This window comes from Vespa crabro, chromosome 6 (assembly GCF_910589235.1).
Source record: "Vespa crabro chromosome 6, iyVesCrab1.2, whole genome shotgun sequence".
NCBI lineage: Eukaryota > Metazoa > Arthropoda > Insecta > Hymenoptera > Vespidae > Vespa > Vespa crabro.
Genome location: NC_060960.1, coordinates 7,932,910 through 7,956,106, shown reverse-complemented (window position 1 = coordinate 7,956,106; position 23,197 = coordinate 7,932,910). Strand labels below are relative to the sequence as shown.

The window sequence follows — 23,197 nt, the reverse complement described above, 5'->3', positions numbered from 1 at the left end:
TTACATAAAAAGAAAAAGAAATCGTATAATACATAGATATATCCATCGGAACAAATCATTAACAATTTTTAATTTTTATTATTATTATTATTATTATTATTATTATTATTATTATTATTATTATAATTATATTAATTTTTATTACACTATTTTTTTGTTAATTCGTAAAACAAATTGTCTGTTAAATATTAATATAAATGTTAATTTTTTTTCTTTTCATATCCATAGTATCCAGGTAATTTAATTCACAATATCGAAGGGGTCTTAATTAATATCTTATCTTTAAGCCAAATACCAATTTTATTGGATCCAAATGATTCCAAGGTAATTTTATTGTTTCTTTGTTTATATATTTAAACAAACTTTTAATAGCAACATACATTTATTTATTTATACTTATATCTCTTTGATTTTGAATACAGCATGAAAAACAATTGTTATATGAATTGCCAAAGTCACTATTAGGTATTTCACAATATACGTTCGGAGCGATCTTTCTAAAGCTTTTAACATCTACAAACAAAATGCTGAAGTACTCGAAGGAACACGAATTTAACATTCAAAATCAACGTCAATATTTTATAGTGAGTTTTTATTATTATTATTAACAATTATAATTATATTTTTTTTAATGATTAATTGTTGCAATGATTCTAAAGAGAACAAATATGTCAACACTTAATATTTATCAGCATGTATCATATTTATATATAGTAAATTATTATCATTGATAATTATGATTACATTTTTTAAATAACAAATTATTATACAATGAAAATTACATTTTATATCCAATTAAATGCAAAATATTAACTGCAATGTTTTATGTCATAGGATTTGTTAAGTAACAACGGTGTGTTCATTTTTCCCACATATCCAATAACAGCACCAATAGGCAAAGCAATAATTTTCAATCCATTGAGTTCGATATATTCCAATCTATGGAATTTATTCGGTTTTCCAGCAACTAATGTTCCCATGGGTATCACAGTGGATGGTTTACCTATTGGTTTACAGGTAATAATGGAACTTCTTATTTTTTTATCTATTTTTTTTGTTTTATTCTCACAAACTTTATTGTATTTCATTTATTTCATTTAAATCTATAAATATTTTATCATAGGTCATTGCTGCTCCTTATCAAGATCGTCTTTGCTTAGCAGTAGCTAAAGAATTAGAACGATCATTTGGTGGTTGGATACCACCTTATTCAATCTGTTAATATATATATATATTAATATTTTTAGAATTAAATATCATATTTCTTCACATTTTTTAATAAGAAAAAATATTTTTTATCCAATATTATAGAATATATATATACAAACCATTTTTCCTTTTATGTAATTACAATTTTTTTTTTAATCGTTAAGTTTCAATTTTTAATCATACGATAACCATTCTCGATAATTATATATACGCACCTGCATTAATATTTTTAGAATTAAATATCATATTTCTTTAAATTTTTTAATAAGAAAAAATATTTTTTATCCAATATTATAGAAAATATATATATATATATATATTTAATTCTAAAAATATTAATGCAGGTGCGTATATATAATTATCGAGAATGGTTATCGTATGATTAAAAATTGAAACTTAACGATTAAAAAAAAAATTGTAATTACATAAAAGGAAAAATGGTTTGTTTTTAATAATATGAGTTATGAATATTAACAATATTGCAATTGAATATAACAATTTATGTTTTTTTTTATTTTCCTTTATTTTGCACAACTTAATACATCTTATTGCCTGCTGCCTTCCCACTTTTCCAACAAACTCGAAAAATAGATATTTTATACATAAGTAATGGTAAATTCATAAGTTTACACGAACACGAAAAGTGCACGAGTGTTGTTTATTTCTCTCTCTCTCTCTCTCTCTCTCTCTCTCTCTCTCTATATATATATATATATATATATATATATATATATATGTATACATATATGTGTGTGTGTGTATATATATATGTATAGTCTATATATAATAAAAGGAAATTACGATTAGTGCAGTTAATTCTTTTTTGTTTCTCGTAATAATGCGCTATGCTAAATATCAAATACTGAAAAAGCTTTATTAAACAATTTAATCAAAATTGTCTTTTTCGACAAAGTAAAAAAAAGAAAAGAAAAGAAAAACAATCTGATTTAATCGTTTATTTTTTTTTTTTTTTTTTATCGAATATTCATTACTGTTAATATGTTATTATTTATGTCGAACATATCGTTTCTTTCTTTCTTTTTTTTTTTTTTCAATAATTAATAATTAATCTCATCTCATTAATTACATTTCAGGCATGATTTTTCATATATATTACATTATGTAATATAATTACTGCCTTTATATTTTTATTATTTGTTTGTTGTTTTGTTTTCTGTTTCTTTCCTTAACATAACGCATATTAACAAAATATCTCGATGAACTCGAAACATGTGTAATTTAGCAACAATTTCGCTTCATTTTTTACGATCGCATGCTAAAATGTAAGGTTTGCCACCATGGCGTTCCCATTCACGATTGAATTCATGCTCTAAAATTTCTGCACCGCGTTTGCGCGTTAAACCTGTTTCCTCAAGGCTCAACTCGCACATTTGCATATCGTCGACTCCTATAGATAAAATTAATTCTTTGTTATTTTTCTTTCTTTACATACATTATATATTGTTAAAAATTTCACCATGAAAAAACTCAATCCTGATGAATTTCTTAATAAAAAAAAAAAAAAAAAGATCTTAGAATATCTTAGAATCTCACCGGCCAAAAGAAGTATTGGTGGTTTGTCCGGATGAAGTTCCATTTGTCTTGCTACGTATTGACCATCAAAATGGGCATACCACCAACCTCTCTTACCGGTATGAGAATTATCTTGTTGATTCGAAGCAGGGGGACGAACGAATGGAATTCGAAAATATCTTTGTGAAGAATCAACTATCGTTTGCTTCAATGACGTTCGTGGAGTTCTAGCAGCTGAAATTATTCAATCTATAATTATAATTGTTCGATATAAAATATTTCGATAAAATATCAAAATATGAATTATATTTTACCAGCTTCCATGATGGATTTTGGGGCCCTTTCATTTTCATCCATAATAGTTTTCCTACGGTTTCTTGCTTTCCAAGCATGATATACCTTCAATCTACGATGGAACTCGTGACGACAAGCCTATATTTAAGCCTATATTAATCTATTTATATTTTCATTAAGATAATAAATTGCAATAACAATAGATAGATAAGGATAGAAAAAAAAAAAATTATGAGATCAAGAAAAGTTTTTCATTTTTAAGATACAAAATTTTCAAGATAAAATCTTTTTAAATATAAAATATCTAAACTTTTACAATGATGTTTTATTTTCTTGATCTTTTCTGAAAAGGAAAATAAGAAAATATTACGATAAACAACTCATACCTCCAATAATTCAATATCGCAAGAAGTATTAATAGCATCACGCAATTCAGAGTACTTCCATTTTGATAAGTCATATTTTTTATTGATCATAGCTGCTTGATGATTGCGAACTTGTTCCGACCTAATATCGAAGAAAAACTTATTAATTTTTATATTTTATATATTAAGTGAATGATTAAAAAGATAAGGGTTCTACAAAAGCGTTGCTGTGAGGACTTGCTGTAAAGCTAATAGAAATTTTACATGTAAAATTAATCATGCAATTTATGTTAATGATTCATAAGGTGTTAGTAATTTTTTTATTTTGTATAAATTAAATTAATATTATATATATATTTTTTTTCTTATAATTTCTATTTTACATGTAATCTATAGTTATTATTAAAATTTGTTAGAACCAAAAGTATCCCTTTGAATCATTTCATATGTGTATACAGACCATGCATATTTGTATTATGTAGAAGTAAACAAAATTAGTGTTTTATTTGTTAACAGTTAGAAAGTTTTTAATGAAATAAGTGCATTGTATATATCAGTTAGCCGTTAGTTCGTGCATTACCACGACAAAAGATTTGATACCTTATAAGCCTGTTGTTGTTCGTTGATGGTACTCGTACATCCGAACCACTATATATTTGCAAGAAAATAATATCTTACTTTGTCTTTTGATAAAGTTTTAAAAAAAAAGAATTCCCTAGTTACGTAATATATTTACAAATACTACAGTCTCTATAGATCATTCATAGGCTATTCAATAGGCAATTGATGATTAAATCGCGAAAATAGTAATAATAATAACAATAACAATAATAATAATAATAATAACAATAATAATAACAATAATAATAATAATAGTAATAATAATAATAATAAACTTTCAAAACATACTTTCGAACAGGTGGTGGTGAATCTTCCACTTGTCCATTCGATTCTTGAGCTAATCGTACAGCCAATTCATGATCACGTCTTTCTTGTTCCAATAATTCACGATAGCGACATTTCTCGATAGCTTCCTTTTCTAATTGCGCCTACGTTATTAATTTTAAACATTAGCTTTGAATTAACTTGAATTTATGTTTGTAATAATTATTAAATTAATATGCTTATAAACTTACCTGAATGTCTGCAACAGCTTTTCTATCTTCAAATTCTTGCATCTTCCTCTGTTGCTCTTCGGCTTTTCTTCTAACCTCCATTCCCAATTTTTTCTTACGATTATCTTCGTCCTCCTTCTTTTTACGTTCTTCCTCCTCCTTCTTGTTCTTCTCAAGTTCTAATTCTTGTTGTATTTTTTTCAATCGTGCTTGTTCCTCCGCTATTTTCTCTTGCTTCACCGTATCTTGCAAAGATGCCATTTGCTTATTCATCTGATTTACCAAATTCGTATAAATCGTATCTATTTCCGTTGCTTTTATTTTAGAATCCTCTTTAATACGGCGAATAGAATTTTCTAAATCCAATTGCAATTGATTGATATCGGCAATACATTTATCACGATTCTTTAATTGATTCGATATATCCTGGATTTTTATTAATTGCGATTGAAGATTCTTTATCTTAACCAAACCCTTTATTCGCGGACGATGTTGTTTCTTCGCTATGAACATTCTCGCTGTTTTTTGAAGAATTATCAAATGATATCTACGATATATAATCTTGTTCTTTAATTTAATTACCGATAAAGCACAGAATTGCATTTTGTTCCATCTTGATCTAAGTAACCATTTCTTCACGTTAGCAACTAATTTTCGCAAATTCTCTGGATCTGATTTCATAATCTTATCAAATTCAGCAAATTTGCCAGGTTTAAAGAAAACCCGTGTTATACCGAATTTGAAATCTTTTTTGTTCAATTTCAAACTATGAAGTAAAGCTTCGCAAAAAAATCTTGGATCTAATTTTGCCAATTCTGGAGGTAAATAAGATTTATACATATTGTACAATTCTTGAAAGGTAACTCTACTGGGATAACCGTGTTCCATCAACTCTAATACAGACGTCATTCCCGAACAACGCAATTGACCTAAAATGCTGTTCCCGTCAAATTGATGTGCAACCATGTCATTATTAGGTTTTATGCATCGAATAAAATTTGTGCCCTGCAATAATGATTACAATTAATGAAGCAAAAAATGATAGAAATAAAACAGATTTAATTATCGTAATAAAATACACATAAATCTTACGTTACTCTTTAATTTACCCATGAGTTCACCCAATTGCGTTTTAAATTTACTACCGACGCTAATGAACGTTAATTTTCCTTTTTGGGAAGAATTATTGGCAAATTGCGTTCTAAGAAAATTATTATTGCTTTCTTGTATCAATGCTTCCAAAGAGGCATGTAGTGCATCATTGTTTTTCTCGATAAATTGATTCTGCAAATATAAAATCGTTGAGATAATTGATTTACATTAAAATTAAATTTTTTAAATTAAAATGAGTAGAAAAACTTTTAACGATAATTAATTTTTTTTTTTTTTTAGAAACAATTTAACATATAAATATATTTTTTATTTGGACAATCATTTATTAGATATATTATTTAACCTGGACAATTAAAGGTATACAAAATTTATGTAATAATTTACCGTTTGATAACAAACACCACCAGCATAATGACGGATTACAAATCCTTCGTCATCTCTTAATTCCCTGTGCGCCTTTAAACGAGAACTTCGTGGTAAAGTGATACGGAAATGTCCGTTCCAAGCACGATGTACTTCGCTTGTAAAATGTGCAAAGCTATGAGTAGGTAACTTAGATTCTTCGTCTAACATTCTAAAGATACCATTGCTTTTGGATTCAATGAGATCTACCAAGTATTAAAGATACACATAATAACAAATTATATATATATATATTTTTTTTTAGTGAAAAATTTATAAATTTTATCAAAAAAATTAGAAGATCAATCAGAATTTACCTATACAATCTTGGTTGTCTACATAGGAAATTTTAGGAACGTTCAAAGATTCTCTAGCATAAAGATCCTGTTCATACTTCAAAATGCGTTCGTTGAAAAATTGTTGCAACTTCTCGTTACAGTAATTAATACAAAACTGTTCGAAACTATTAACTTTGAAATACTCTGTTGAAAAAAAGAAAAAAAGAACAGTGCGATTAAAGATACAGTTTTATTTTTATTATTATTATTATTATTTTTTTTTTCAAGTTACAGAAGTGTATACGTCTATATATGTATTACCAAATCCTGCGATATCCAAAACACCAATGTAATAACTCGATGCCTTGAAAGGAATACTTTTATTGATTCTAGCAACAATATGATCGAATAATTTGCTATAAATTGCTTTTGCTAAAGCATCTCTAGCGTTATTAGCTTCATAAACTTTTAAAGGCACCCTTAAACGTTTAAAATAGATACATTTAATTATTCTGTAATTATTGTATTCGTATTTATCGTTTTATAATAACATTAAAATTAACTCACATAATGACAGTTCCTTTAATACCACCTCGACTAGTTTGCATGACCTTTGATACCAATGCTTGTCTAAGTTCTTCAGGATCAACCCCTAATAATTTAGCACTCATAAGAACAGCCTTCTCAGAATTTGGGCTTATTCTTGAACCACCTTTTGTATCTTCAGGATTATCTTCGAAAGTAATGTTACCAAGATGGAGGACTGCCGCTACCATCGTATAAATTTCCATTCGTTCGGCATCCGTCAATCCAAGACGAGTTAATGCCTAAATTAATAATAAATTTTAAAAACAAAGATTTTTTAAGAAATTCATACGTGTACCGAAACGAAATACTGCTTCGCTTTTAAGTAATATTAATTTTGTTGTTTACTAGCTTTTACTATAATTTCAAAAACAATTATTTCTAAAGAAGATTATATATATATATATATATCAACATTAAATTCTTGGTATGTTGGCTTTGAAAAATTTATGAGGAAAGAAATATTAACTTTCATTTATCCAAGCAGTATTTTACTTTCTGTTTTAATACATTTTTAATCAATGACAAAAGAATGAAATGCGAGTTGTTTTTAAAGCTGAAAGATGTAAGCGATAAAGTTAAAAGAAAAATTTGCTGATGGATAATAATATACAATGAATGAAAAGAAAAATATTCAATTTACCGTTGCTCTTTCCTAGAATAACGAAACATCGGTGTTGGCAATACAAAAAGGGGAGAGATAGTAATCAAAAAATAATTCGATATTTGTGGAAAAAAAAAAAAAAAATATCAACGCTTAAAATTATGTATCGTAGTCTTTTTTTTTCCTTTTTCTTTTTATCGGCGATAAATTGAAAAAAAAAATTGCAGAAATAACATTAAGATACAATTTCCAATATTTAATATATTGTAATTATTGAAAATAGAACAGTGAAAATAATTCACAATTTCTCTGTATACATATTCTACTATTTTCACCATTTTAAGAATCAAACAATTATTATTAGTCGACAATAAGGATAATTGTTAAATTAAATAAGATAATTTTATGGTTGATTACCTGATCTATTGCATTGAATCCTTCAACGTCATCCAAGTATGGATCGGAAAGACTTCCTTTTTTCATTTGTTCAGAACTTTTTTGTGCATCGTTTAATTTCTTCTCAGACTCTGGACTACAAAAGTATTGCGTGGAACCATTCTTCAGATAATGAAAATCATCCGGCTTGGTAATACCTAATTTCGAACGTAACTCGGGCGGAGCACCGGCACACATCATATAGAAAACGTGATAATTTCTCTCATCCGGACTTTGCAAACATACTCTTGATTTTTCTAACAAATAATGGGATATATAACCACCAACCACTTGGCATTTCGCATCGAAATGCACTTCCATGAATTTACCAAATCGAGAACTATTATTATTTCTTTTCGTTTTTGCGTTTCCAAAAGCTTCTAACACGGGATTAGCTAAAAAGAAAAAAAAAAAAAAAAAAAAGAAATATTTTAATGTTCCTTAAAAAATAGCCATGAGTTATATGTTCTTTGGAAATGAATAATTTTTTTCAAATTCTGTTATTTGTTGTTAATCGATACTTATTCGTATATCAATTATAAATATATATTATTATTATTATTATTGTTAATTTTTGAAAAATGATAATAAATCAAATTAATATAATATAATATAATATAAGAATAATTATACAATTAGAATGTTTTTATACATAATTATATGTTTATATTTTATATTAATATTAAAAAAATATATTGCTCAATATTTATAGTTTTAATATCAATGTTCCTATTTATTAATTAACATCATCTTTTCGTATCATAATTACCATCAAGAATTTTTTGCTCGATCGGTCCAGCAGTAGATCCCCAAAGATCACAAAGATATCTAAGAAGATACTTCGTTGATTCAGTTTTACCAGCTCCAGATTCACCCGAAACAATAATACTTTGTGACTGTTTCAGTACTTTCATATCCCTGAATGCTTTGTCAGCTGTATGTGAAAATAATCTCTCAATTTAGTAAATTCAATTTCAATATTAATATAATTTCGATTTAATTATTGTTTATTAAATGTTTACTTCCTATTATATAGATCATATTAAATTTCAAAATAAATATTAAATAAATATTATAAATAAATTTAAGACAAGATTATATTTATCTATCTATATATATATATGTATATATATATATACACACACACACACATACCAATTGCAAAAACATGTGGTGGTGTTTCGCCTAAAGATTTTCCTTTGTAAGTTTTTATGGTCTCTGGCGAATAAAGATTCTTAACTTGACAATAAGGATTAACAGCTATCAAGATATTAGCTACATACGTCTGTAACAATTAAAAATCGCTTAATTAGTATACACAGATAAGAAAAATTCTAATTTTGTAATGATAAATATATATGAAACAAGTATTATGAAATTTCGAACGATTAAACGGAATAATTTTTCAACATTAACAAGCGACTAATTAATTAATTAGTCTAAGTTAGCGTATACTTCCTGGGTATACTCACATATATCCTGTCCTTGAAATAACGAGTACGTATATTGTTTAGTAGAGTGGCCTCATTAAGGTACATCAATGCACCTGTAATCAAGAGAAATAATTGGGTGAAAGTGTATTTTCAAAAGAGCGAAAGTCTCCTCGTGAGAATCGAGCGTAACGTGCGCTTCTAACTAATTCTGATCAATGATAAACTCAACAAAGAGATTAAATACCTTCTAAGGTAAATCCATTATCTGCATTCTATTAGCTACTCGTTGAATTATTAAAGTATTTTATACTTCACACATTTTTTACAAGCTTGTACTATATACGTGGGAAATAATATGTTCAATATTAAAATTGATATAATATATATATATATAATTTTTTAAAAAATAATTTATTAACATAATATATAAACAATTATTAACAAAATATATAAAAAATTATTGTATATATATTATCTTTATATTTTTATCATATTTGAAACAAATCAATAATACGTATTTAAATTTGTATAATTTTTTTTTTTTCAAAACATATGACAGATCAAAAGGATCATTTTCTCTTGGATTTAAGTGAGCGTTCTTTAATTGATAAAAAAAATTTTTTTAAAAAAGAAATAATGTCATAATCAACCTACAATTATCTTCAACATCTTTGGTGTATTCTCCTGCAGGATAGACTTCGTCGAGAGGACAAGTGCGTTGGGGATATTTCATATCGAGTGGCAAGATCAATGCATCCCCATCCAACATGTCCGTGAACTTTCCAATGATGAAGCCTTCCTGTGGGTCGCGGACCCATACCTGCTGATTCTCCATTCTTTTTCTTCTTATCAAATCAAATAGAAAGTATAAATACGTTATTATAATGTTTATATAAATAAAATGAATATGTATATTGTATTTATATAAAATAAATATAATATATCTACGTATATACTATATATATATTGAATAGAAAATAAATGACATTACTTTTATTAGTTTATGACGATACACAATTATTTATTGACCAGTCCCAAAATAAAGTGCCTTATTTATTTATAAATGTTAAATATTATAATATTTATATTTATTATTACATTATATATTTATTAGTATAAATTATATTATTATTTATAATCTAACTCTGATACATTTTAAATGTTACAATATTTATATTTACTTTTACTTATATTATATATATATATATATATATATATATATATATATATATACAATATAATATTTATTTATTTATTTAGATATAAAATATTGAAAATTGTCCAACTGGAGTATATACGTTGCAGCTATGTTCTAGCATGCCATAACGCGAAATTTTTGCGTTCCTTTCCTCATAATTATTTCTTTTTAATATTAACACTAATGCAAATCTGATTAACGACTTGATTCTCAAGTCATCTCAAAATTCGTGTTAATGATAACAAAACGTTGCTATCTACTAAGCAGTAATATCCCGAAGCGTCAATATTCCGTTTGCATTTCAGGCCAAATAAATAGTCAATAGTGGCTAATCTTTCCTCCATTCGGCAATCATATCTTTCCTGTTTTCCAACAGATAAAGAAGTCCAGTTATAATTATTTACCAAAGTGACCTTAATCCGTCTCCGTGTATAACTTTTAGAGATACGTAAGATTCGTAGCTATTTTAATTTCGCTGGTTTACAAAACCATGTAATGTTCCTTCAGTATCATTTCAATCATCTTCTCATGAGATATAACTAGATGGAATATTTATATATACATCCCGATCGCAAGTTAATATTATGAGCATTGTACACAGTTACACAGTGATAGAGAAATCCATCGAACTGCATCTTCTTTGACAGCTTTCCGTTCGACAATTCGCATGTCTAAGTATGTCCTTTCACGAAGAAGTCGAAACCTAGAAAAAATCTAGATTTTGTTTAAACTTTCTGATAGGTGTTAAGCCTCCAGTGATTGGCCAATCGATTGTAATTAATCTCTTCTAAGAAGCTTCTGACCCGAGTACGAAGTTACAAAAAGCTGATTGCATAAAAGATCGAGGATGATTATATCTTTTCCATTGTCGATTCAAACATTTGCAATTTTATAGCGTTCATGTAACTTCTCCGTTTAAATGATAGCGAAACCATTTGAGGATAATGTTTATTGAATAGATATTAAATTTTGATAAAAAAAAAATGACATGACCTATTAGTTTTAGCTTTTTGTAGGATCGAAAAAGATGAACGTATGCTTGGAAAGAAGAATTTTTATACAAATTGATTGGAAACGAAAGAAGGCAGGAAAGCTGGAAGAAAAATAAAATGATGATATCTGCGTTGGAAGAATAAGATAGTGATATCTGTGGAGGAAAAAAGGTAGTTGGATAGAATTGATTAAGATTAGAGCATAGAGAAAAGGAAAATAAAGATGATATTTATAACGGATAATAGGGATAGAGGGAAGAAGAGTTGAAAGGAAGAAAGGATGAGATCAATGAATGTGAAAAGATTAATAAAAGAAAGGGAAAGGAGAAGAATTCTGTTGGTTCGTGCAAAAAACCTCTAGCGCATATGTAACATTTTAATAAAACAATGTTTAATGTTCATATATTATTTTCATTGTTATTCCTTTTTTTTATCGTTTCAACAATTTTATGAATTGATTTCTATACAAAGTAAAAGGAAAAAAAAAAAAAAAATGTAAATATGATTCAACTGACAAAAAACATTGGAAATTTATATCTGAGAAAGTTAGGTTTTTTTTTGCACGTATCAAGTTCTTGCACGCACTCACAAAATTAATGAGAGAAGATATGTAAAAAAAAAAAAAAAAAAAAAAAAATAGAAAGAAATGAGAAAAAGGAGGAGGAGGAGGAGGAGAAGGAGGAAGAAATGTGAAAGAGTAACAATAGGGTCGAAATCATTAAATGAAAGGAAGGAAAAGGAACAGAATGAGGATATAAAAAAGATGATAAAAAGTATGTAAGAGGAAGTTATAGAGGAGGGATAAAAGGATTGAGAAACAAAATGAGGAGAAAGGTGATCAGAAAGAAATGTAAAAGGGAGAAAGGAGATATAAATTTAATATTAATAATAGATAAGTGAGTGTGTGTGTGTGTGTGTGTGTGTGAGCTCGCGCACGTGTGTGTTAGTGGATCAAGACATACAATATACGTGAAATCGTTTATTAGTGTTTAACGCGGTGAATAAGATAATTGCAAGAGTTGTAGAATTGTAAGAATTGTATAAGTAAATTTGTGTAAAAAAAAGATTAATAATGGCAAACCCAAAGGAGATGCGATTAAATATACATATTATGTATATATTGAAAATTTTGATATTACTTATTGGTCAATCATTGACATATATATATATATATATATATATATATATATATATATATATTTAATATATAGATTATTATTATTATTATTATTATTATTATTATTATTAAAAATTATTATAAAAAATTAGTCAAGTGAGCAATATATGTGTGTGCGTGTGTAAGTGTGTGTGTGTGTGTGTGCGTGTGTATGTATAATCTATCTTGGTGTTCTACTTAACGCATCGCCATGTACTTACAAAAGAAATTGTAAATATTGTGAGAATAATTAGCATAGATAGATCGGTACAGTCGAAACGGACAAGGAACGTGTATATGTAAGTAATGTAACACAGTTTCGAAGTATAAAGTTCGTCTCTCCTAGGCACTGAGACTTTCTCCTCGAATGAAATGGAACTTTCTGGTGAAAGGGATGAATAGAGATCTCCGGATTCGACTTGATAGTATCACGAAAAATTGTAAATACATGATCCGCATTTATCTCATTTTTTCTTTTTTGATAATAAATAACAAAAGAGATAAAGATAAATTTTTAATTATCATTTTTATCGCATCATGTCTTACTATTATCAATTTAAATTTTATATAATACATATCATTCGCCATTCTACAAAAATATATTTGTTATTTATTATTTATTATTTATTATTTATTTATTTATTTATTATTATTATTATTATATTTTTATCACTATTATCGTTTCATTATATTTTATTTTATTTTTAGAGCTATGACAATGACGCACACCTTAAATCCTTTGTTATCGATGAACGAAGTTACAAAAGTGCACATTTCCAGCTTATAATCGATATGGATTAAACGTGGCGAACGTAGTTTGAAGGCTACATGTAGCATTGCTTCATCTCTCTCTCTCTCTCTCTCTCTCTCTCTCTCTCTCTCTCTCTCTCTCTCTCTCTCTCTCTCTCTCTTTCTCTTTCTTCAATAGATGTTAGAAAAAATATTTAATTAATTTGTCGTAAAAAAAATATTTCACATGTTTCTCTTCTTCACTTATCTCATGTTCATTGTTCAATAATCAGTAACAGAAAAGTGTCTGAATTTTCTCGTTTCTTTTTTCTTATCGCTTATCTCTCCTCGCGTTATCAAGATAAGCTTCCTAACTTCCTATAAAATGAATCATCGTCAACTTGTAGAGGAAAAGAAATAAAGAATTTTCAATTAAACGATTGTAACGTTAGTTTCATTCTATGTAAATCAATTTTATTTTTCCCTGATAAAAATAAAATGAAAAAATAAAAATATTACATATTGTGCGTAGAAATTACAAAAGTTATAAAGATATAACTTTATTATAATAAAAAGTCACACATTTTCGTTAACGCTATATATATATATATATATATATATATATATATATATATATATATATATATATATATATATAATCCAATATTGTTCAAACAGAGAGATTATTCCGTCATACATATGTATATACATTTTCTTATAAGAAATTAATTCTAATATATAAATAAATAAATAAAAATAAAATTAATTAATTTAATATGAAATTTACTACATAACTTCTATCATATCAATTATTCTATAACAATTAATTCATTATTATAACTATACTATGCCAAGTATAAAAATGAGATAAAAAGGATATATGTATGTGAACGTGTAACTTCTAAGTTAAAAATACATGTATACAAATTTCACAAATATATTCAACTAATTTGTTTTATTTTTCCTTCTTTTTTTTTTTTTATCCTTCAAACATTATTTACTAGTTTCGAGAAAAATCGTTCGATCGTAAATAAAATTGCATGGAGTTATGTCCGTTTTATTCATTTCGACAAGCCCTTCACAGTGTCGAATTACACATAGAAAACGTCACTGCATGATTAAAGGTAATTACGTACAACTGGTTGCATCGTCGTTGCGCATACAGAGACCGGCGCACCGTGACGAGATTTGGAAAAGTTTTATTGTAATCGTGCTCCACGAAGGAGAACGTTTATAGTAAATGATTTTAATCTTTCATGTGTTTTACAATAATATATATAAATAGTAAAAATTATTTTATATATATATATATATATATATATATATATATATATATTATCGGATGTATATATGAAAGATTAGAATATTTTGCAATATAAATTTAAAATAATTTTTTATTTACTGAATGAGAATCAATTTATTTAAAAAAAAAGAAAAAAAAAAAAAAAAATATTTAATGAAGTAAACAATTTCTTGTATGATTACAATATTATAAAAATAATTGAGCGACATTTTTATTATGGTTAATTATATTAGTTTAAATAGAAACAAAACAAATGGAGCATAAAAAGTATTGATCTTACATACGATAAACAGATGAATAATAAAAATGATTTCTTGAGGGAAATGAACCAGTTCTCATAAAAAAAAAAAAAAAAGTATGTTGACTTTCATCTGATAATGATAACAATAATAATATCACAGACGAATTCACGCATACGATTATTTTCGTTGAAATTTCTATTCAACGTATTCCGTTATGTATATGTACGTATGTATATACAGGATGATCTAAAAAATCCTTGGATGGATCAAAAGTTCTTCAGTGATTTTAAAAATCAATTATATTATATTACGAGTTTGGAGCTTGTACTTAGGATTTTTTAGGTTTACAATTCAGATTTGCAATTTGAAAAATAAATTTGTCTAAGAAGTCTCATAAAAGAATGATTGATTTTTTAAATTATCTAAGAACTTTAGGTCCGCCTAGAGAATTTTCGTTCACCCTATATATATGTATATGTATGCATGTATACATATGGTCGATCAGGAAAGAACAAAATCGTCTCTTTCACTTCGCCGTTCTCTTCGCATCCCGTTAGAGATCTCGTAACGGTAAATGCAGCCGGTAGATCCTTGCATCGATCTTTGAATCTCGCTCTCAGATGGAAAATCTTACATGAGTTTCTCGATCGATCGCGAAGGTCCTATCGATTGAATGACAACAAATATTATCATATATATATATATGATTGTCTGATGAAGAAATCAGATTATTTTTCAATTACCAATCGATGTTTTCTTTCGAATTATGATTTTTTAGATATTTATATATATATATATATATATATATATATATATATATATGATAAATTATCATATATATATATATATTTATATATAATATAAATTAATTTACATCGTAATTATCAATATCTTTAATGCATTTAATTTCAATAAAATATAAACTCAAAAGTAAAGAGAGAAGAAAGAAATATTCTCTTGTCTTACACACAAACATATGTAAAATAAATATTATTGAATTTTTTTTTATAGTAAATTTTTCTAAAATAAATTTGTGTATATATATATATATATATATAATTATTAGTTATAATTATTTGTATATCCGTAAAAAAAATATGAATATATATTTCTTTTCTTTTTAAGTAATAATATTCTACAATTATTATATAATTTATTTATATTTATGTATATACTTTTCTTTTCATTTTACAGAAATTACATTTTTCAAGTATAAAAATTGTGTAGATTTATTCATGAAAAATTTTAAAAAGAAAAGAAATATAAAACAACAAATTTTTTTTTATCAAAAAATTCATAGATTGTGTACACACAGACAAATTCAAAAAAAAAAAAAAAAAAAAAAAAAAAAAAAATAATAATAATAATAATACTAAAAATTATAAACAATTCGTTTAATTCGTATGTAATTCTTTAACGAGGAAAGAATAAAAGTATTAACAATATTTCATTAAAATGGAAAGAATGAAGCAAGAAAGGAAGCAAGAGAGGAAGCAGGAAGCAGCAGGTGGAGTTCGGTACACAGGACAGGGAGATACGCATGAGTGCGTACACGCGTTCTTTCGACGAATTTTTAATGTTGGAAACGGACACGACATCGACGGTCGAACAAAAAATTTGGCGCCTAACGTGACGGATGCACAAACGGATATGCGAAACAACTCGAGGGGGGAAAAGCTTGCGTGATCATCGAGACTTTATTTATGCTTGTTAAACATATTTGAAGAGCATTCAACTATAATAATAATAATAATAATAATAATAAAAATAAAAATAAAAATGATAATAATAATAATAATAATAATAACAATGATGATGATGATGATGATGATAATGATGATAATGATGATGATGATAATTATGTTACATATAAAGAATACATTGAAGAAAAAGTATATTAGAAATTATAATTTTTAGAAAATTAGCTCACACCAGTAGTTATTAACGAACGATTAGATTACATCGATTAACATAAAATTAGAAATAAAAATGAAAGAAAATAAATGTCTAATTGTTTCTATTCTTTTATTTTTTATTTTTATTTTTTTATTTCTTTTTTTTTTTGCACTCGGATCAGTCCCTTTCTCCAATTATAAATCCTTCAGAAATGTTTATATTAAATTTTGCAATAACATTTGTATTTTGATAAGAATAGATAAAGATGAACGAACGAAAATAAAATTTTAATCATTTATTTTAATTATTTATTTTAATTATCACGATCGGTGCCTTATTTGCAATTATAATCATTCAGACGTTTTGTTCTTTTTTTATTTTTTTTTTTTTTTTTTTTTTTTTTTTTTTTTTTTTTTTTTTTTTTTTTTTTAATAAATTTCAATTGCATCAATTTAGATAGAAATAGATAAAGGATAAAAAGAAATCAGATTATTTTTCAATTACCAATCGATGTTTTCTTTCGAATTATAATTTTTTAGAAATTTATATATAAAATCATTATTCTGAACAAATAAAAATCATAGAAGACAACTTCATTCTTGCTTAAAAAAAATAAAAGGATAGATATAGTGAGATTCTTCATTTTGAACTCGTGAGAGACCATAAAGATCCGTCTAAAATTATAATTTATAAACGACAATATATATATGTGTATGTGTGTGTGTATGAGAGAGTGGGTAGGTGCATGAATGCACTCACATACATACATACACACACACACACACACACATACATACATAGTGAAATTGCTACTTATCTTACGAAACAGTACGAGACGTGCATTTGGTCATCCCGTTATTAAATCATTATGACGGTCGATTTAGAAATACGACAAAAGATAATTAAGAAAATGAATTTTCATAAATCGGAAAAAAGAATAAATAAACCAAAATAAATCCGACATAAATTTAATTAAAAGTAAAGTTTCTTCAAGGGACAAATAATATATAAAAATATTTTAGATTTAAATACGAATATAATTCGACCCAAAATGAAAGAACAAGCATTGAATTAGCTTTTAACATGCATAAGTAAAAGAACGTGTATGAAAATAATTTACATAACATAAATAAAAGAACAAATATCCCCCTCAGATATGGAAATCATTTAAGATAGATAATACGAGTATGAAAATTAATTTGACAAGTATGAAAATTAATAAATAAAACAACGAAGTATGAAATCACATTGTCAAGGTCAACATTCAACTAAACAAAACATATATATATATGTTTATATCTCAGAAATATTTGACCTATGTTTACTAAGACTTTTTTACTCAGTATAATACGTTCTACACATTGCATAAATTTTGAATGTTTTTTTGAACACCCTGTATGTGTGTGTGTGTGTATGTATAAAATAATTTCTATATGTATATATATAATACAATATATATATATGCGTGTATATATATGTATATATACATGTGTGTGTGTGTGTGTGTGTGTAAAATAATTTCTATTAAACTTCGATTGGCTCGTCGAGAAACTAATAATTATTTACGAACGTGAGCATAAAATCATGAGATAATCTTTGATAAAAAGTTTAAATGAACTGGAGATATATATATATATATATATATATATATATATATATATATATAAAGAGAGAGAGAGAGAGAGAGAAAAAGAGAGAGAGAGAAAGAGTAGAGAAGATAGGAACCTGATCTGCATGGATCTTTCTAACGGTGGGCTGGATCGGAAGCGAGGCCAACATGAGTCACGTTGTCGATTCTCGTCTCACGATATGTATCGAGAGAGAGAGAGAAAGAGAGAGAGAGAGAGAGAGAGAGAGAGAGAGAGAGAGAGAGAAAGAGAGCAAGAGAGTAAGAGAGAGAGAGACGAATTCCTGCTTTACGTGCGAACGAACGAATGATCCTTTTCCGTATGCTCTTGCATAAGATACTACATGAAACGACGAATGGCCGTCATTATGGTACCGGTATGAAACACCAGACGATGCTAACGATTTTCGATCAGCGACCAAAGTTCTGCCACTTTTTATTAACTTCTAAAAATACACGTTATAGTTGCTGTCATCACCTTCATAAAAATTGCTTCTTTCCCCCCCCCCCCCCCATTACACTAATCGGAACAATTCGTTGGATCGTTTCGTATTAATTACAATCATTAATGTGTTTGTTAACGTAAAATTGATTTTACGTAATCGCGTCATTTTTATATACTGATATGTGATAGACATTATATAAATTAATTATTATATAAATAAATAAATATATATATATATAGATATATAAAAAATATTATTTGACTATATTATGTAACATTTTTACATTATAATTTCTACAGATATATGGCAAATAATATATTATTATAAATTTGTTTTATCATAATATTATATAATACATCAAGTAAAATATATTGGTATAATATATTAATTAAATATGTTAAATATAGGGTGAATCAAAAGTTTTTGGATTTTTAAGATTGTAATCTATAGAATACGATATTTTATCGCCCTTATCTTTATATATTCGTTTCCTTCTTCTTATTCTTATTCTTCTTTGGCAAAATGATCTTTTATAAAATAGAAAACGTTTGATTATATATGACGGCCATATAAGTAACCCGTCCCACACTCAATCTAATCACTCATAACGTATTCGATGATGGAGACCGTGTGAAGGTTGTTTTAATTAATACATAGAACGAACACTCTGCAAAATGATCCCATCATACGTGATATCAAATCAATTAGCCTACGTACATATTCATATCCTATTTTTTATTGACGTAATAACAATAATAATAATCCATATTATTATTTATACATTGAAATTTTCAATAGAAAAATTTAGAAGAAAATTATTTTAAAAGTTAGATAAAGATAAATGTTATCAATGAATAAAAAAAAAAAAAAAAAAATTACATTTTACTAGAATAAAAAAAATAAAACTAATTAAATGCGCGTATACTATGATTAAAAACATTCATTATCATTAATTTTCGTTAATAATTTAATTAATATTATTATATTCATATATTAATTATATAAACGTATATGTATATGTATATGATAACGTTAAAAAAATATATTTAATATTATATTATTAAATGTATAAAACATGTGTATAAATTGGAATAAGATGAATCGTGTTAATAAATAATTAAAACAACAAAAAAATTAACAAAGCGAAACGTGCAAAATTAAACCAAAAAATTCAATCTAAATACGTGTATTATGATTAGAAATATATATCATTAATTTTTAGTAATAACCTTATAAAAAAAAAAATTTTTAATATATATATATATATATTATATTAATTGTATAATATTTTATTATTATATTTTATTTGTCCTTTGTTTCTTTTTGTTTCTTTTTTTTTTTTTTAATCGATCTAACTCATTAAAGATTTTATTTATATGCAGATATGAAATTTTGTCTTTTCCTTTTGTCACTTTTCATGATCTTTCTTTTCTTTTCTTTTTTTTTCCAGATTTTAGGTTAGGTTCTTCCTTTCATTCTTCCTCTTCAATCGAAACTAAACTGACTTACGAAATATAGCAAGCTGAAATGAAGGGAAATATAGAGGAGTGTACTCGAGCTAATTCGCACGCATCGCCTTCTCTAAGTTCGTGCACCTGTGAGCTTCGTTCCACTCTCGTAATTCTCAACTAAATAAAAGAAGTATCGTTTCGTGACTGACCTCTTCTTCTTCTTTCTTCCTTTCTTCAGTCATCTTCTCTATTCTTTCTAATTTCTTTTTTTTTCTTTTTCGTAGATACATACTACATATATACATACATATATACGTATGTACATAAGGACGAAAGCAGAAACCGAGAACTTAACCTAACAACGTGCGCGTATACGTAAAATAAAAATCATATATATTCTTTATATATTATAAATATTCCATAACAATTTCAAAAGACCATTATGTAAACAGCATTATATAAATCATTGAATTATTTTCATAAAGATAATTTAATATCACAAAATAAATTTCATATATATATATATATATATATATATATATATATATATATATATATATATATATAATGTGCACATTCTATATATTTTATTTTAAATATTATTTCATTGTAACAATTCTATAGGTTCTATTCATACTATTTCATTGATCATTTATTAAAACGATAATTTAATGTAACTGAATTAAAAAAAAAAAAAAAAAAGAAAAAGTTTATATATATTTTTCTTTTTATACACCTTATATATTATTATAAATATTATTTCATTATAATAATTCCAAATCATTGTATCGAAACTATTCATTATTTTCGAAACAAAATAATTTAATCGTACGAACAAAATTTTATATAAAAATTATATAAATTTTATATTTTTTATATAATAATATAAAATTTTATATATTTTCTAAATTTTATATATGTATATGTATATGTATATATATATATATATATATATATATATTGTTTAAACCAAAATTGTCTTACACATTTATTATTTCATTACAATGCAATAGAAACCGTAATTACGATTAGAATGTATGAACTAGTTTCCACGAGCCGATCTACGGGACCTCTTACAAAATTCCACTAACTTGTTCCACGGTTGAAACGTTCTCGTTACTGGACACGTTGAAACGTTATCGTTACATATATAGTTACTAATTCAGCATTTCGTACAATCTCTTTGCATACATTTTGTGAAGACATTTTTTTTTTTTCATTTATATTCGGAGATGTCTCATCGAACGAAAAATTATAATAATAATTTTGCGAGACAAAAATTAATACGAAGTAATTTTTTTTTTTTTTTTTTTTTTTTTTTTTTTTTAATTTGAACAAAAAAAAAATATTTTTTAATATCTTCTTCCGATAAGCCGGTGATGGATCGTAAATATTTTTATACGATCGAAAAAGATGATAATGTATAGTAACAAAATGAATGAACACAAATATGGCCGGTAACATATAATACATACATATGTTACGATAGATCGAATTCTAATTTTCGATAACAAGAATAGGATACATATCGATGACTTTTTATATACTTACATATAACGAAATAATCGATATAAGTTCGTGTAATCTCTGATCGTAATCGTTTGCTTATTATATAATATTTTTCGATGAATTAAGAAACACACTATCTCCATTATCAATTATCATGTCTGTACTGTGTAAAAAAAAAAAAGAAAAAAAAAACAACTAAAGTCAAAACGTATATAGAAGAGAAAAAATTATAACGACAAATAATATGTTTTATTATATATTAATTACAGATTAAGATTAATTAAAATTAAGAAAAAAAAAAACAAAAAAAAAAGAAAAAAAAAGAAAAAGAAGAAAGACATTATAAATATTTTAACAAAATGTTAAACGTTTGTAAGGTTAAGTTTTTTCGTATGAATTTTTGTTCTTTTTTTTTTTTTCTCTTTCTTTTTACTTCGCATTAAAACCATTTCAATCGAATCGAAAGGAAAGTGATACAAGTAAACGTAATCAGTTAAAACCTTTTAGATAATTTTTTATTGAATTTTATCAGACCGGCATTTTCTTCAAACAAATACCATTTACCAGAGATAGCAAGAGAATTAGCTTGCATTAGCGACGAGGACACAACGGCGGTGAAGCCGTATGTTCGACATTGGTATGAAAAAGAAATAGTATTTGGATATTGTTTTTCTAGTAACTTCGAGGATAATCGATAAGCCTAATATATACATATATATATATATATATACAAACATACAACATACATATATATATATATATGTATATGTATATATATATACATATGCATATATATATTCGGAATAGATAAAAAATAAATGACGATTAATTGTCGAATAAAAGAACTTATTAAAATAAAAGTAAAAAATACTTTCGAAACTATACGTAAGAAGACAAATTGACTTCCGGTTTATACGTTGTACTTATTACCGACTATTTTAAATTTATTTATAAGTATTGTATATATATATATATATATATATATATATATTACTTGTTTAAAGTTTCAAGTAAACCTGTGTCGAATTAACAATGAAATAGAATAACTTGTTTGTTAAACTTACATCGTTAGTGAATTCGTTGATCGTGCTTCAAAACATACACGACGAACTTCTAAATCACAGTAGATTAATACGAGTGGTATACATATACGTTTATATCAGATATAATTAAGAAAAAGAAAAAAAAAAAAAGTAATAGTAATCAATTACACAAAAGAATAAAGAGAATACTAAATACCGTACCGCACGGCACGGGGACCGACACGCAACTGTCGATGTGA

At 25.9% G+C, this 23,197-nt stretch overlaps 2 protein-coding genes across 10 annotated transcripts in view; one reads left to right on the top strand and one right to left on the bottom strand.

Annotated features, from left to right (window-relative positions):
• The window catches only part of LOC124424712 (fatty-acid amide hydrolase 2-B-like), an 11,609-nt gene extending 6,002 nt beyond the window's left edge, over positions 1–5,607 (top strand). For 3 of the 4 annotated variants that reach the window (XM_046964135.1, XM_046964134.1, XM_046964133.1), the window contains exons 7-10: positions 229–324; positions 423–584; positions 835–1,017; positions 1,124–1,271. In XM_046964135.1, the coding sequence (XP_046820091.1) occupies positions 229–324; positions 423–584; positions 835–1,017; positions 1,124–1,222 (540 nt within the window). In that variant the 3' untranslated portion in view covers positions 1,223–1,271. Of the gene's footprint in view, positions 1–228; positions 325–422; positions 585–834; positions 1,018–1,123; positions 1,272–5,375 lie in introns of those variants that run through there. The other variant, XM_046964136.1, reaches the window with a different exon arrangement.
• LOC124424711 (myosin heavy chain 95F) lies at positions 2,298–23,197 on the bottom strand. Of its 6 annotated transcripts, none has more exons than XM_046964127.1 (19): positions 22,980–23,197; positions 10,021–10,211; positions 9,406–9,479; positions 9,089–9,218; positions 8,703–8,867; positions 7,916–8,328; positions 7,538–7,549; positions 6,877–7,136; positions 6,631–6,788; positions 6,349–6,513; positions 6,014–6,237; positions 5,609–5,800; positions 4,538–5,521; positions 4,311–4,450; positions 4,002–4,049; positions 3,423–3,543; positions 3,057–3,174; positions 2,764–2,976; positions 2,298–2,617 (listed from the first exon to the last, which is right to left on the bottom strand). In XM_046964127.1, exons 2-19 carry the CDS (start codon positions 10,199–10,201, stop codon positions 2,466–2,468), a joined length of 3,750 nt encoding a protein of 1,249 aa, XP_046820083.1. In that variant the 5' UTR covers positions 10,202–10,211; positions 22,980–23,197; the 3' UTR covers positions 2,298–2,465. The 6 variants fall into 6 exon arrangements, with proteins under 6 accessions (XP_046820083.1, XP_046820082.1, XP_046820084.1 ...); XM_046964126.1 differs by having other exon boundaries at positions 10,021–10,208; XM_046964128.1 differs by having other exon boundaries at positions 10,021–10,208; positions 23,160–23,178.